This window comes from Oncorhynchus kisutch, linkage group LG30 (assembly GCF_002021735.2).
Source record: "Oncorhynchus kisutch isolate 150728-3 linkage group LG30, Okis_V2, whole genome shotgun sequence".
Classification (NCBI taxonomy): domain Eukaryota; kingdom Metazoa; phylum Chordata; class Actinopteri; order Salmoniformes; family Salmonidae; genus Oncorhynchus; species Oncorhynchus kisutch.
In genome coordinates, this window is record NC_034203.2 from 13,367,842 (window position 1) to 13,382,292 (window position 14,451).

General features: G+C 43.1%; 1 protein-coding gene across 1 annotated transcript in view; it reads left to right on the forward strand.

Moving 5' to 3' along the window:
- The window catches only part of dpydb (dihydropyrimidine dehydrogenase b), a 121,420-nt gene that overhangs the window by 67,716 nt on the left and 39,253 nt on the right, over positions 1 to 14,451 (forward strand). The window contains exons 13-14 of the mRNA XM_020467257.1: positions 162 to 377; positions 13,966 to 14,130. Coding sequence (XP_020322846.1) covers positions 162 to 377; positions 13,966 to 14,130 — 381 coding nt within the window. The remainder of the gene's footprint in view (positions 1 to 161; positions 378 to 13,965; positions 14,131 to 14,451) is intronic.

The window sequence follows — 14,451 nt, forward strand, 5'->3', positions numbered from 1 at the left end:
TGGAAACATTTCTTGTTGGACATGTCCAGCTAGTCCCTCCCTGTTTGTCTGTGTTTACCCTATTTGGTGCCTAATGAATACCGCACAGACAATAATGATGATGACTACAACAATTATGCCTTCCTAAAAACCTGTTGCAATTCTGCTTCTGTTCCCTACAGTCCCTCCACAGCCAGACAGTGGACAGCACCCCCGCTCTGCCTCTGTTCAACTGTGCCATCGACATGGTGGACATCAGTGTAGAGATGTGTGGCATCACCTTCCCGAACCCCTTTGGCCTGGCCAGTGCTCCCCCCACCACCAGCACGGCCATGATCCGCAGGGCTTTCCAACAGGGTTGGGGCTTCGCTCTCACCAAGACTTTTGGACTGGACAAGGTACAGACAAACAGAGACCGAGAGAGAGAGATGCACACATGCACATTAGAAGTATGCTGTTAATGGTTGTGTGTGTGTGTGTGTGTGTGTGTGTGTGTGTGTGTGTGTGTGTGTGTGTGTGTGTGTGTGTGTGTGTGTGTGTGTGTGTGTGTGTGTGTGTGTGTGTGCAGTGTTGCCAATTTAGCGACATTGTCGCTATATTTACCAAGTTTTCAGACCCCTCCAGCGACTCTTATTGGTAAAAGAGACTAGCGACAAACCCAGCTACTTTTCAGGTTGCCTTTGGGGAGTTTTGGAACAGATGATTTCTATGGTTTTGATAGCATTTAGAAACTTTCCCCACGCAATTCTGCAGCAAGCAGAAGCTGTCTGTGCAACAGAAGTTGCAGCAAAGGCGCACATGCAGGCATGGAAGCACAAGGAGAGGTGGTGTGCAGCGAAAACGCTACATCGGGGGACCGCAGTTGTGCCACAGCAAGGCAAATTGGTGTCGTGACGTCATCGCAGCAACGGCAAAACGTCATCTAGCGACTTCTAGCGACAAATCCAGGAGCGACACTGACGTTTTTGGCAACGCTGACGTTTTTGACATAAGCGTGCATGCAAATGTTTCACAGTGTTACAGCAGTGTTGAGCATCTAAGCGTTATGAACAGACCGTTGCGTGTCTCTGTGCCTTGTCTTTGAGCCTGTCTAACCTTGGCCAAGGCTTCGATAAGTCAGAACGGTAGCACATAAAAGCAGCCTCCATCCACAGGCGTATGCATTAATAAAGCCCTAATAACTCATAAAGGAATGCAGTAAAGCGCTCCTCACACGCAAACACGCTCCCCGGTAATGAGCTCCCGTCAGGTGGCAGACACTCCAGCTAAACCAACACGCTCCCATTAGAACAAGATGCATCTGCCTTGTTAGCAATGTAACATTTGCTCTTGACAGGAGAGTGAAAAAAAGAGAAAGAAGAGAGAGAGAGAGAGAGAGAGAGAGAGAGAGAGAGAGAGAGAGAGCGAAAGCCATTAGTTGCTTATTGAGCTCCAGCAGAAAATCTTTTGGTTTAATTTACTTTCTAATTCTAGTGATGGGGAAATTAATCAGTAACATCTGTTTGCTCTGTTCTCGCTGGCAGCTCTTTATTAGTGAAGTTAGAAATGGACATTTGCTGAAAAAAAGAGAGACCAAACAAGGAGCGCTTGTTCGGAGTTGTGTAAGGCATCGCTATAGCAACAATTAGGGTAGTGCATCAGGTGCAGCCCCACATTAAGGTTTTTTTTCCCCCGACTGTGGTGAAGAAATTATTATCTCGTGTGAAATTGAGTGGAAATCTGTTACCAGACGGTTGAGAATTTGTTAGAGTATTTGGTTAGGCCAAAAGGTGCCATGCTTTTTCCGAACGGTTAAAAAAAAATCTATTATGACTAATTGTTGGAAGTCTCACCAAGCTTTCAAATTCAATTAAGAAATTGGTTTCTGCCTGAAAAATAATAAATAAGGACTTGAATCTATAGTGCTAAGAGTGACAGTTTTTCAAGAAGCACACTCCTGGATGATGGTCCAACTACTAAGAGTAATTCAATAGACATTGGATTTATTTCTATTTTCAATTTTTGGGATTTTTTTATCCAAAGTGATTATTACAGTTGCAACTAGCCTGCCTCTAAACATCATGCCTGTTTATCCATTTAAACACTACTTAGAGGGATAGTTCAACGAGTATCAATGTTTTTCAGGCATTTTCCTTCACCCTGAAAGTGTTCTAAAGTTGAGTCCACATTCCAAGGCATGTGCTGTACAGATCCTGCTGTGCAGGCTTTACTACTTCACTAACCTGTACATGTCCTTGAGCATTGAAAAACACCCTACTCACATGGAACCTGTAGATGTATTTTCAGGACAAATACATTAAAACACCTTGGACTCTGCAAGTTAGCCTTTGGCCAAAATCCATATTTTTAACCTCACTTCCTCCCTCTCAATGACTCATTTTATTTGTCAAGCACTTTGAAATACAGCCCCTGTAAGAAATGTGCTCTCGAAATAAAAATTGGATTTGATTTGGAATGTGTACAGTAGCGTTGTGTTATATTTTTCACTCGCTCCGCTCTTTTGCTCTTCATACTGGTCAATGTCAGTGCCATGTGCCTTACTATTCCCCAATAGCTCCTGCTTACCAGCAGTGCAGCAGCTCGGCCCCAGCTCATATCTCTGTAAACAGAAATCATATTGCACTCTATTGTGTGCTTTGTATGTCAAACTATTGCACTGAGCCTCTCCTGTCTCTCTCCCTGAGAAGGATAAAGAAAGTACTGTGTCAACAGTGCTCCTCTGTTCCATCATTATACCCTAAACATGAGGGACTTCTTTTTAATATCCTGTTCTCCCCCCCCCCCCCCCGATCGCAACACCCCAGCCGCTCCGCGTCGATAGCATTCAGGGCGCATGGCCTGATTGTCACAGTGGATATGGAAATATCCTAACACGGTGTGCGTGTGCGGAATAGCTAATTGCCGTATGGCGCGATACAACGGAAGCCCACTCGCTTAAACTTGCAGGCGGCACTTCCATTCATTATAATTAATGAACTACATTGCATATGTAAATGTTTTTTTTCCCTTCTGGCGAGGATTGCTTCTACCGTGGGATGTAAATCAAGGGCATAGGGATCAGACCAGAGTCCTGGTAAACCTGTTGGTAAACCCTGTCTCAACCACATCTCATCACTGAGTGACATGACAGTCAAGCAGCTTGGGCTGCTGTTGAAGGGGTCACGGTTCTATCCTCCACTGATGTGATGAGACGATCCCAGGTAGATTCACTGCGTCTTGTGAAGCTGGAGCACATGGATCTGAAGAGGTTTGAACCCTTACGGCTCAATTAGCCTCTCTAACTGGTGTGTGTGCGTGTGCGTGTGCGTGTGCGTGTGTGTGTGTGTGTGTGTGTGTGTGTGTGTGTGTGTGTGTGTGTGTGTGTGTGTGTGTGTGTGACTTACGTCTCCCAAGGAGGGAGAGTTGGGTAAACTTGCTTGTTTACCCAACCGTGGGACAGACTATGTTTGTTCCCACACTCGGGACTCTGACTCTCTATTGCTTACATGGGCTCTTGGCCTCCCATTGTATTCTAACCACCTCTCACTGGCTTTGTATTCATGTTACCTGATGAAATTGCTGTACAATATCATCTTGTTGCCCTTCAAATGTCATTTAAATGTGATAAATCAACACTGCAGAGCTCTCCCTGTCCTCTGCCGTGCCCTGATTGTATTACTGCTTATGATATCTGGAAATGTGCAAGTACAGCCTGGCCCATTTACTGTTGCTAGCACCAATTCGGACTTGTGATCTGATATGTTCTTCACTGATTTCTGCTCTTGTAAAAGCCTGGGTTTTCTGCACGTTAACACTAGTAGCTTATTACCTAACATGTATCAATTGAAAATGTGGGTTCACAGCTCAAATCCATACATGGCTTTCTTGATGTCTATAGTATTCTCTCTGGTATGCAATCTGGTTTCCCAGGTTATGGATGTGTCACTGCAACCTTAAATGTCCTAAATCATGTCACCATTGCCCTTGATTCTAAGCAATGTTGTGCTGCTATTTTTTTGACTTGGCCAAAGCTTTTGATACAGTAGACCATTCCATTCTTGTGGGCCCGGCTAATGAGTATTGGTGTCTCTGAGGGGTTTTTGGCCTGGTTTGCTAACTACTTCTCTCAACGAGCGCAGTGTATAAAGTCAGAAAATCTGCTGTTTCAGACACTGCCTGTCGCCAAGGGAGTACCACAAGGCTTGATCCTAGGCCCCACGCGCTTCTTAATTTACATCAACAACATAGCTCAGGCAGTAGGAAGCTCTCTTATCCATTTATATGCAGATGATGCAGTCTTATACTCAGCTGGCCCCTCCCAGGATTTTGTGTTAAACGCTCTATAACAAAGTCTTCTTAGTCTCCAACAAGCTTTCTCTGCCCTTAACCTTGTTCTGAACACCTCCAAAACAAAGGTCATGTGGTTTGGTAAGAAGAATGCCCCTCTCCACACCAGTGTGATTACTGCCTCTGAGGGTTTAGAGCTTGAGGTAGTCACCTCATACAAGTACTTGGGAGTATGGCTAGACGGTACACTGTCCTTCTCTCAGCACATATCAAACCTGCAGGCTAAGGTTAAATCTGGACTTGGTTTCCTCTATCGTAATTGCTACTCTTTCACCCATGCTGCCAAACTAACCCTGATTCAGATGACCATCCTACCCATGCTAGATTACGGAGACGTAATTTATAGATCGTCAGGTAAGGATGCTCGCGAGCGGCCAGATGTTCTTTACTATTTGGCCATCAGATTTGCCACCAATGCTCCATATAGGACACATCACTGCACTCTATACTCCTCTGTAAACTGGTCATCTCTGTATACCTGTCGCAAGACCCACTGATTGATGCTTATTTATGAAACCCTCTTATGCCTCACTCCCCCCTATCTGAGATACCTACTGCAGCCCTCCTCCTCCACATACAACACCCGTTCTGCCAGTCACATTCTGTTAAAGGTCTCCAAAGCACAAACATTCCCTGGGTCGCTCCTCTTTTCAGTTCGCTGCAGCTAACGACTGGAATGAGCTGCAAAAAAAACAGTCAAAATTAACAGTTTTATCTCCATCTCTTCATTCAAAGTGTATTGTCGTCTCTATCTTCTTTCCCTTTGTGCTGTTGTCTGTGCCCAATAATGTTTGTACCATGTTTTGTGCTGCTACCATGTTGTTGTCATGTGTTGCTGCCATGCTATGTTGTTGTCTTAGTCTCTCTTTATGTAGCGTTGTGGTGTCTCTCTTGTCGTGACGTGTGTTTTGTCCTATATTTCTATTCTATTTTTAATCCCAGCCCCAGTCCCCGCAGGAGGCCTTTTGCCTTTTGGTAGGCCGTCATTATGAATAAGAATTTGTTCTTAACTGCCTTGCCTAGTTAAATAAAGGTTAGATAAATATAATACAAACTTAAGGGCTGCCTTGGCTCCCATCCAGGAGGTCTCACTAATCAAACTGAACTGGAGTCATGAGCGGCTTTCATCGACAGGTTTAAAAAAAAAAGAGAGATAATGAATTAGGTTTGATTTTGTTTCATGTGCGGGTCATTGACTGGAGTTCATGCAACACCACACTCACCAGACACACAAACCTATCCAAGGTTCTCTCCCCTTGCGATTTATCAAATCGAACTGAATGATTGCAATAGTAAAGGTGGATATGTTTCTTTAGAACATGGATTGACCTCAGACTGCACACATGATCATATATACTGAACAAAAATATAAATGCAACAAGTGCTGGTCCCATGTTTCATGTGCTGAAATAAAGGATCCCATAAATGTTCCGTGCGCACAAAAGCTTATTTCTCTCAAATTTTCTGCACAAATTTGTTTCCATCCCTCTTGGTGAGCATTTCTCCTTTGCCAAGATAATCTATCCACCTGACAGATGTGGCATGGTCACTCTAAAATGTGAAGTTTTGTCACACAACAAAATGATACAGATGTTTCAAGTTTTGAGGGCACGTGCAATTGGCATGCTGACTGCAGGAATGTCCACCCAAGCTGTTGCCAGAGAATTGAATGTTAATTTTCAAAAAATCTATCAAAAGCCGACCTCCAACGTGATTTTAGAGAATTTGGCAGTACGTCCAACCGGACTCACAACAGCAGACCACGTGTAACCATTCTAGCTCAGGACCTCCCAATCAGCATTCACCTGCAGGATCATCTGAGACCAGCCACTGGGACAGCTGATGAAATTTAGGAGTATTTCTGTCTTTAAAAAAGCGCTTTTGTGGGGAAAAACTTATTCTGATTGGCTGGGCACGGCTCCAAAGTGGGTGGGCCTATGCCCTCACAGGCCCACCCATGGCTGTGCCCCTGCCCAGTCATGTGAAATCCATAGCTTAGGGCCTAATGAATTTATTTAAATTAACTGATTTACTTATACAGTTGAAGTCGGAAGTTTACATACACTTAGGTTGGAGTCATTAAAACTCGTTTTTCAACCCCCCCTCACATTTCTTGTTAACAAACTATAGTTTTGGCAAGTCGGTTAGGACATCTACTTTGTGCATGACACAAGTCATTTTTACAACAATTGTTTACAAGACAGATTATGTCATTTATAATTCACTGTATCACAATTCCAATGGGACAGACATTTACATACACTAAATTGACTGAGCCTTTAAACAGCTTGGAAAATTCCAGAAAATTATGTCATGGCTTTAGAAGCTTCATTTACATAATTTGAGTCAATTGGAGGTGTACCTGTGGATGTATTTCAAGACCTACCTTCAACCTCATTGACTCATTGGGAAAATCAAAAGAAATCAGCAAATACCTCAGAATTTTTTTTGTAGACCTTCACAAGTCTGGTTCATCCTTGGGAGCAATTTCCAAATGGCTGAAGATACCACGCTCATCTGTACAAACAATAATACGCAAATATAAACACCATGGGACCACACAGCCGTCATACCACTCAGGAAGAAGACACGTTCTGTCTCATAGAGATTAACGCAGTTTGGTGCAAAAAGTGCAAATCAATCCCAGAACAACAGCAAAGGACCTTGTGAAAATGCTGGAGGAAACAGGCACAAAATTATCTATATCCACAGTAAAACAAGTCCTATATCGACATAACCTGAATGGCCGCTCAGCAAGGAAGAAGCCACTGCTCCAAAACCGCCAAAAAAAGCTAGACTACTGTTTGCAACTGCACATGGGGACAAAGATCGTACTTTTTGGAGAAATGTCCTCTGGTCTGATGAAACAAAAATAGAACTGTTTGGCCATAATGACCATCATTATGTTTGGAGAAAAAAGGGGGAGGCTTGCAAGCCGAAGAACACCATCCCAACCGTGAATCACGGGGGTGGCAGCATCATGTTGTGGGGGTGCTTTGCTGCAGGAGAGACTGGTGCACTTCACAAAATAGATGGCATCATGAGGGAGAAAAATTATGTGGATATATTGAAGCAACATCTCAAGACATCAGTCAGGAAGTTGAAGCTTGGTCGCAAGTGGGTCTTCCAAATGAACAATTACCCCAAGCATACTTCCAAAGTCAAGGTATTGGAGTGGCCATTACAAAGCCCTGACCTCAATCCTATAGAAAATGTGTGGGCAGAACTGAAAAAGCATGTGCTAGCAAGGAGGCCTACAAACCTGACTCAGTTACACCAGCTCTGTCAGGAGGAATGGGCCAAAATTCACCCAACTTATTGTGGGAAGCTTGTGGAAGGCTACCCAAAACGTTTGACCCAAGTTAAACAATGTAAAGGCAATGCTATCAAATACCAATTGAGTGTATTTAAACTTCTGACCCACTGGGAATGTGATGAAAGAAATAAAAGCTGAAATAAATCATTCTCTCTACTATTATTCTGACATTTTACATTCTTAAAATAAAGTGGTGATCCTAACTGACCTAAGACAGGGAATTTTATCAAGGATTAAATGTCAGGAATTGTGAAAACTGAGTTTCAATGTATTTGGCTAAGGTGTATGTAAACTTCCGACTTCAACTGTATGAACTGTAACGCAGTAAAATTGTTGTTCAGTATAGTATAGTCTCTCACACACAGCATAGACAGGTCAATGAATCAACCTACTTGATCACATGAGTAAGGATTGAGACGTTTCCTCCAAACATTAACGTACCTAAAAGGCCATTTTGGAAGTGCTAGTGCTTCGTTCTACATTTCCTCGTCTACCCATCTCCCCTGTCATTACAGCACAATTATGCTGGATGATCATTGGCATTTCTTGATGGCGTTGTCAGACTGTCAACAGTGGTCAAAACTGTTCCCGGTGGAGCCGGTGAAATGGGATGGGAAGGATGTTCCAGGCCATGAAACAGATGTGTATCCCCTGCAGTTACATTATATTTAATCAGGCAAAGCACCAAGGTGCCATTTCCGCCCCACTGAGCTGCAGTATAAGTGAAAATGGCCATAGGCTGGCGAGGACCCAGAGCGTATATCACAGAGCCCTAGCTGTCAAAGCAGTCAGTACTGCAAAGATCAGAGAGATGTCAGCTAATTGCCTACTAATTACCCGGTAAATTGTCTAATTAAGCTAGATGCTTAATTAGGGGTACGCCTAGAATAGCAGGCAGTGGTTGGTGAATGGATTCATTCCCGTTGTTGTGTCTCTTTGGGTGGTAGCTAGGTGGTATAGATAGGAAACTGTCATTGATAGGCAGAAGAAACAGAGGTAAGTGTGAGATGCACTGCAGAGATATGGAAAGGCAGAGGATGGCAGGGCTGAGAAACAATAATAGAAATGGTTTGCTCTAACCAATAATATGAAATACTGTATGTGTATCTCAAATTAGCTATTGCAAACTACAAGTGTCACAAAGGCCGCCCTCAGAAGGTAACAATAATGTGGAATTAGCTCTGCACTCATAGTCATCAAGAACTCAAGAACTCCCATCAAGAACTCCCTCATACTCTAGAATACTTCTCAGTCACAGGTAGCAAGAACTCCCTCATACTCTAGAATGAAAACGTACCTTATGCTATGTCAGGATTACCATCCTGACATAGCATGGTTGGTTGTTTAAATGTATAACGTATCCTTATTCATATTTAATTCAACTTGACCCCTTAAGGTTTTCCGTTTCTGGTGGTGGGATCTCAGTGTTGTTCTTCAGTCAACCATCCGGCTTCTAGATGTCATCCCTATTTATAGCTAAGCCTCTCCCATCTGTACTGTCCGTCTGCTGCCTGCTCTTCATCAGACGTGAGCAGTGAGCATCTTCCCACTCTGTCCCTGATGGCCGCATGTGTCCAGAAGGCAGAAGGAGGCGGGAAATCGATACAGGGCCAGAGACTAGGCGGCCATCTTCCTGAAATTAGTGCCAATTTGTTACGTGTGATCTCATAGGGGATGCAGTGTGGGTGGCTCCTCCCCCTCCCAGAGGCCTTTGCTGCTGGTGTAGCACAGGTATTCAGGTACAGGCCAGAGTAACTCCATAGCGTTACCTAAATACACAGAAGAAATTGTGTTCGTACGCACACACACACCACAGAATTAGGCATCTCAATTGATTCCACTACAAGCACTGAGTATTAGGATCTTGTTGAAACGAAACTAGCGCCTTTCTTTCCTTGTCAAAATAGGGCCCTTTATGTAAGGGTCACTTTTTCCATGTCCCTGAAAACTGATGAGTTAAATCGCTTTGTTTGCTAATTAAAACAACTGTCTGGCAGCTGAACCCTGTCTCATAGTTTATGTGTGAAACTTAAATCATTATAAGAAAAGCAGGTCTAAATTTACAGATGAGAGATTTATGTAATTGGTCATTCTATGTTTGTGAAAGTCTGCCTACTTACCAGTGTGTGGGAAGAACTTTATAGATGTCAAAACTTTATAGATTTACAGTCACAAAAAAACTTTTTAATGCTTGTCTATTACCAGTGGGTGTTATTTTTATGAGTTCAGCCTTCTTTGTACGAGAATCTAATTTATTGCCTGGTTGCTTGTTGTTTGTGGTAATTGTGTGAAGCTCATTATTTGCATCACATGAATAAAAAAAACAAGAATCATGTCAATCTTGGTTTACTATTCTCAGGACAAACTTACCTATCTCGTGATACACAAACTTTGTTGACGTCGTTTTTGAAGGGTCGTTCTGATGTTTACCTTCTGAGGGGTTGATTTCAGCAATGTTATTTATTCTTCTCAAGTCAGCATGCGTTCATTCTGTCTGTGTTAACTATGACCACTTAGTCCCTTTGGCAAGGGCACTTATATTTCTCTTGCAGTCATTTTCAAATGACTTAGTACTTCAATGGGATATCACTTTTCAACAGTAAAAGTAAAACAATCGCCGGAGGCCATTTTTAATTGTTTAAATTGCCCATGATATGTCTCTGTTTATAACACCGTTAGGGAAGTAGGTCACAAAATGACATTTTCACTCAAAGTACACTCTCGTTGTTATTGTTGCTACCTTTTAGTTTTGCATCGTGTTTGGCAAGAAAACGCTTCATATTATATGTGAAGCTCAATTGTACACTTTCAGCACTTTGCCACAAAATGGCATTCCTAGATGCATCTCTTTGCCTATAGTTTCCAAATATATGAATATCTCAAGAATATTTCCAAAATGAGCCAAAAAGGTTTGAAACACAGGGAGCATGAATGCATCTCCCAGAGTGATAAAGGGACTGATTTTAAAAGATGACAATTTTAGGTCATACCCAAGACATGCCTTTTCAGGCACTGAAAGCTGGTGCGCTGTAGTGGCTCTGATTGAAAGAGAAAAACGAGATATTGAAAGCAATTTGCCACAGCCCTTAGGAACTCTGTTCTCTGCCCAGACCGTGAGTATGCATGCCTCTCCCTCTAAACGGAACTTACAGGGTCATGAAACCACTTAAGATGACAAATGGGAGGAGGATTAGATTCAGATTGTTTATGAAAAATGCATAGATCAAAGTGGCAAATAGAAAGAAAAAAAACTCGAAGTAAATTAACACGCAGGTCACTTGCCCTGTCTGGACCAAAGAAATCAGAACAAAGTAGGTAGAATCACCTCCCAATATATTATATGCCTGCTGCCCTCCCTCTAATGTCACATAGAATAAAATGACTTAGCATTCAATCGAGGGTCATGGTGATTAACCTACAGATAGAACATGGTGGCACCAGAGCTATAGCTGAAGGTATGATTGAGCTGTGTGATGTTCCATTTGGTCTTCTTGACCCGGCTGGCAAGTCAGCCACCAGCACAGGGCAGGACAGGGCAACAAGTGGACTACTAAAAACATCTGCCAAAGAGAGGTCGAGAAGAAAGAGAGGGATTTAAACTCGCCATGAAGAGTGAGAGAGAGAGAGAGAGATAGAGAGAGGGAGGGAGGGAGCGGGGAGCAGGGAGAGGGGGGAGAGAGAGAGGGTGAGTAAGGGAAAGAGAGAGGGGTGAGAGGGGGGAAAGGGAGGGATTTAAACTCGCCATGAAGAGTAGGAGAGAGAGAGAGAGAAAAAAGAGAGGGAGGGAGCGGGGAGAGGGGGGGAGAGAGAGAGAGAGAGCGGTGAGGGGGGAAAGAGGGGGATTTAAATTCACCATGAAGAGTAGGGGAGAGAGAAAAAGGAGTGAGGGAGGTAGAGAGAGAGAGGTAGAGAGAGGTAGAGGTAGAGAGAGGGGAAGAGGGAGAGAGGGAGAGAGAGAGGTAAAGAGAGAGGTAGAGGGAGAGGTAGAGAGATAGGTAGAGGTAGAGAGAAAGGGAGAGGGAGGTAGAGAGAGAGAGATGGAGAGGTAGAGAGGGAGGGAGAGAGAGAGAATTGTTCACTTACTAGCATCCACCACCACACCCGGCCACGTACATCCCTCCCTCCGGCGATAATGATGGATGTAGTAATAGAGATAATTGTGGTCGAATGGTTTCTGTGTCAGCTTTAAAAATAGCCAGGGCCGCACGGTGTGCAACTGAAAAACGTATATTTTTATTTTTTCTCTATCTCTCTCCATCATTCTCTCTCTCGCTTCTCCTCCCTGCAGAAAGAAAGAATAGTGTCTTGAGGGAAGAGACCATGTAACTAACCGCTGTTCAGTAATCACCTGGAATGTGCCTTCTCATGGCCGACGGCCAATCTTTGGTTGTCTCTGTGTTGGAGGAGCTAGAGCCGTGGCTGTGATATCTGAGCACTCTTTATCACGTCTGTTCATAAAGGTGCTAGGTTGTGGGGATTGATTAGTTGACCTGGACTGTTGTGATAGCCTAATGGTTAGCAGAAAACCAGACACAAAGGACCCGGTAACCTATAGCATCTAAATCCTTGTTGAGGACAATAATACATGTGGATTGGTGGTAAATAGTCTGGCCACCTGGACTATTTACATTGACGCTCCCCCACTTTGGCTCATGTGACAAATACAATTTGATTTGATTTGATGTTGTTACAGAGATTACTGGCCATGTTTTCTTCACAGGTGCATGTATTACGTGGTGGTGGTGTGTGTGTGTGTGTGTGTGTATGGTTGTGTGTGTGTGTGGTACTGTAGCCTAGCCTGTGTGTTTTGGAGTTATGGATTACTTTACTATTTTATGTGATTGATTCCGTATGTGCAAACGCACCGAACCCTTCACCCATCATCCTGTATTTGTTCATCGAAAGACGTGGCTCCCACGTCTGTCCAGAGCTTTATCTAATCTCATTCGTATTCCTTTCTACTCGCCGACTTCAAACAATTTGTCCTGACTTGTCTTGCACTTCATCAGGGTTAGCTAGCGAGGAGCTGCCTTCATAGTTGACTGAACTCACAGTGCAGCGCTGAGCTAAATCCTTCAAACATTGCCCTGTGGATAAAGCCCAGCTATTAGCAGTGAACACAGCAGATGTCACAGGGAAACAAATGCGTGATCACAATGAATTCTACTGTTGGCTGTGATGCTCTCTTGAATTTTTGCCACGATAGCATTCGTTTAGGAGTTTAGGATTCTAAACCTATTGCAGATTATGTCTGCATTACTTTCTAAAGATACTACATAAACCAAATATCATTACATCTATTAGTGTGTTATTGTTGCAATTGTTTGATATGGGCTCGTTTTTAAAATTAGATTATGCAAATTGGTTTATACTAATTGGTAATAGTAACCAGAGCAGAATGAAACATCTTCAAAAATCAATGTCTCCGTGGTGAATTTATAAGTAGCTGTATATCATGAATATGAGTGGTGCTTCTTTAGATTCAACAGCTCTTCACATTGGCTTTGAATCAAACATGACATCCAGATTCACAATTGAAGCCAGCATTTTTTAAGTGACATTATAGTTATCAAATATTGACCATGCACCTCCCTCTTATTCATAAGATGTAATGTCATGTTGTTCATGCAGCTGAGTCATGTTAGCAGGTGATTTTGTTGACCAATTGGCCTGACAAGGAAAAACTCTGAGCTCTATGGTGGAAATGACAAGATTATGTTATAATGCTGTTATTGCATCAAATGGTTGTTTTATGAAACAGAGTAAGGGGTTGCTAGAATGCTCATCTGTGTGTGTTCTACTGAGGATGGGCCTCTAGAAGATTTACAATGTCTTTGGGTGACACCACATTCCAGAACATGAGTTAATGTTTCTGTACTGGGGTACCAGGGAGAGATGGCTCCAGTATGGAGTTGGGCGACAGACCCTGTTTTTACAGCAGATACTGTCTGCTGTGAATTATAAGTATCTTTCATGCAAATCTTAACCTTGTGACCCATTCCATACATCTGTTGTTTGTCATGTAGACTGAAGGAGGATGGACTTTGCTATAAAATGCTGTGGCTCGAACCAGCTCGTTGAGTTCTCAGTGATCACCTCCAGGGGTGCAGTAATTAAATAATAAAGTTGATTGTTTTGAAAAAATCTAAAAGTCTCTCCTTTTGATTACAATAATGCCACCACAGCCCGAATTATACTGAACGGTTATAGCCAGGAAAAAAATCCTGACTCTCATGGTAATGGATCAATCTCGCTCGTTCCATCACTGGCCTGACCTAACAAAACAGTCAGCTATTTTGTTTCTTGGGGCGTCATTTCTCTCATTCCTATGATTCTTCCCACAGGACCTGGTGACTAATGTTTCTCCCCGTATCGTGCGTGGCACCACGTCAGGCCATGTGTTCGGCCCCGGACAGGGCTCTTTCCTCAACATCGAACTGATCAGTGAGAAGACGGCTGCCTACTGGTGCCAGGGTGTCAAAGAGCTGAAGACAGACTTTCCCAAGAATGTGAGTTCACTCTTTTCCACAGATGCCCATTTCACACTATCTATTGGAACCGATTTGTGCTACGATACTCTCACATAGTCTTTTCAGCTTTCTTCCAGTAACAACTTTGGTGGATGCGTAACCAGGCCAGCACAGTACAGCTCAGTTTAGCTTGGTTCGGTTCTGTAGTTTACGATTCAACCAAGACTCAACCAATCTTTTTCAGCTAACTAAATGTCACTCAAACGTTTATTTAGTCCAGAATGAATTACAGTGAAAAATGCAGTGAGCCTGTCTCATTGAACATAATACCCACCTCCTCAGGGATTATTTGTGTTTCCT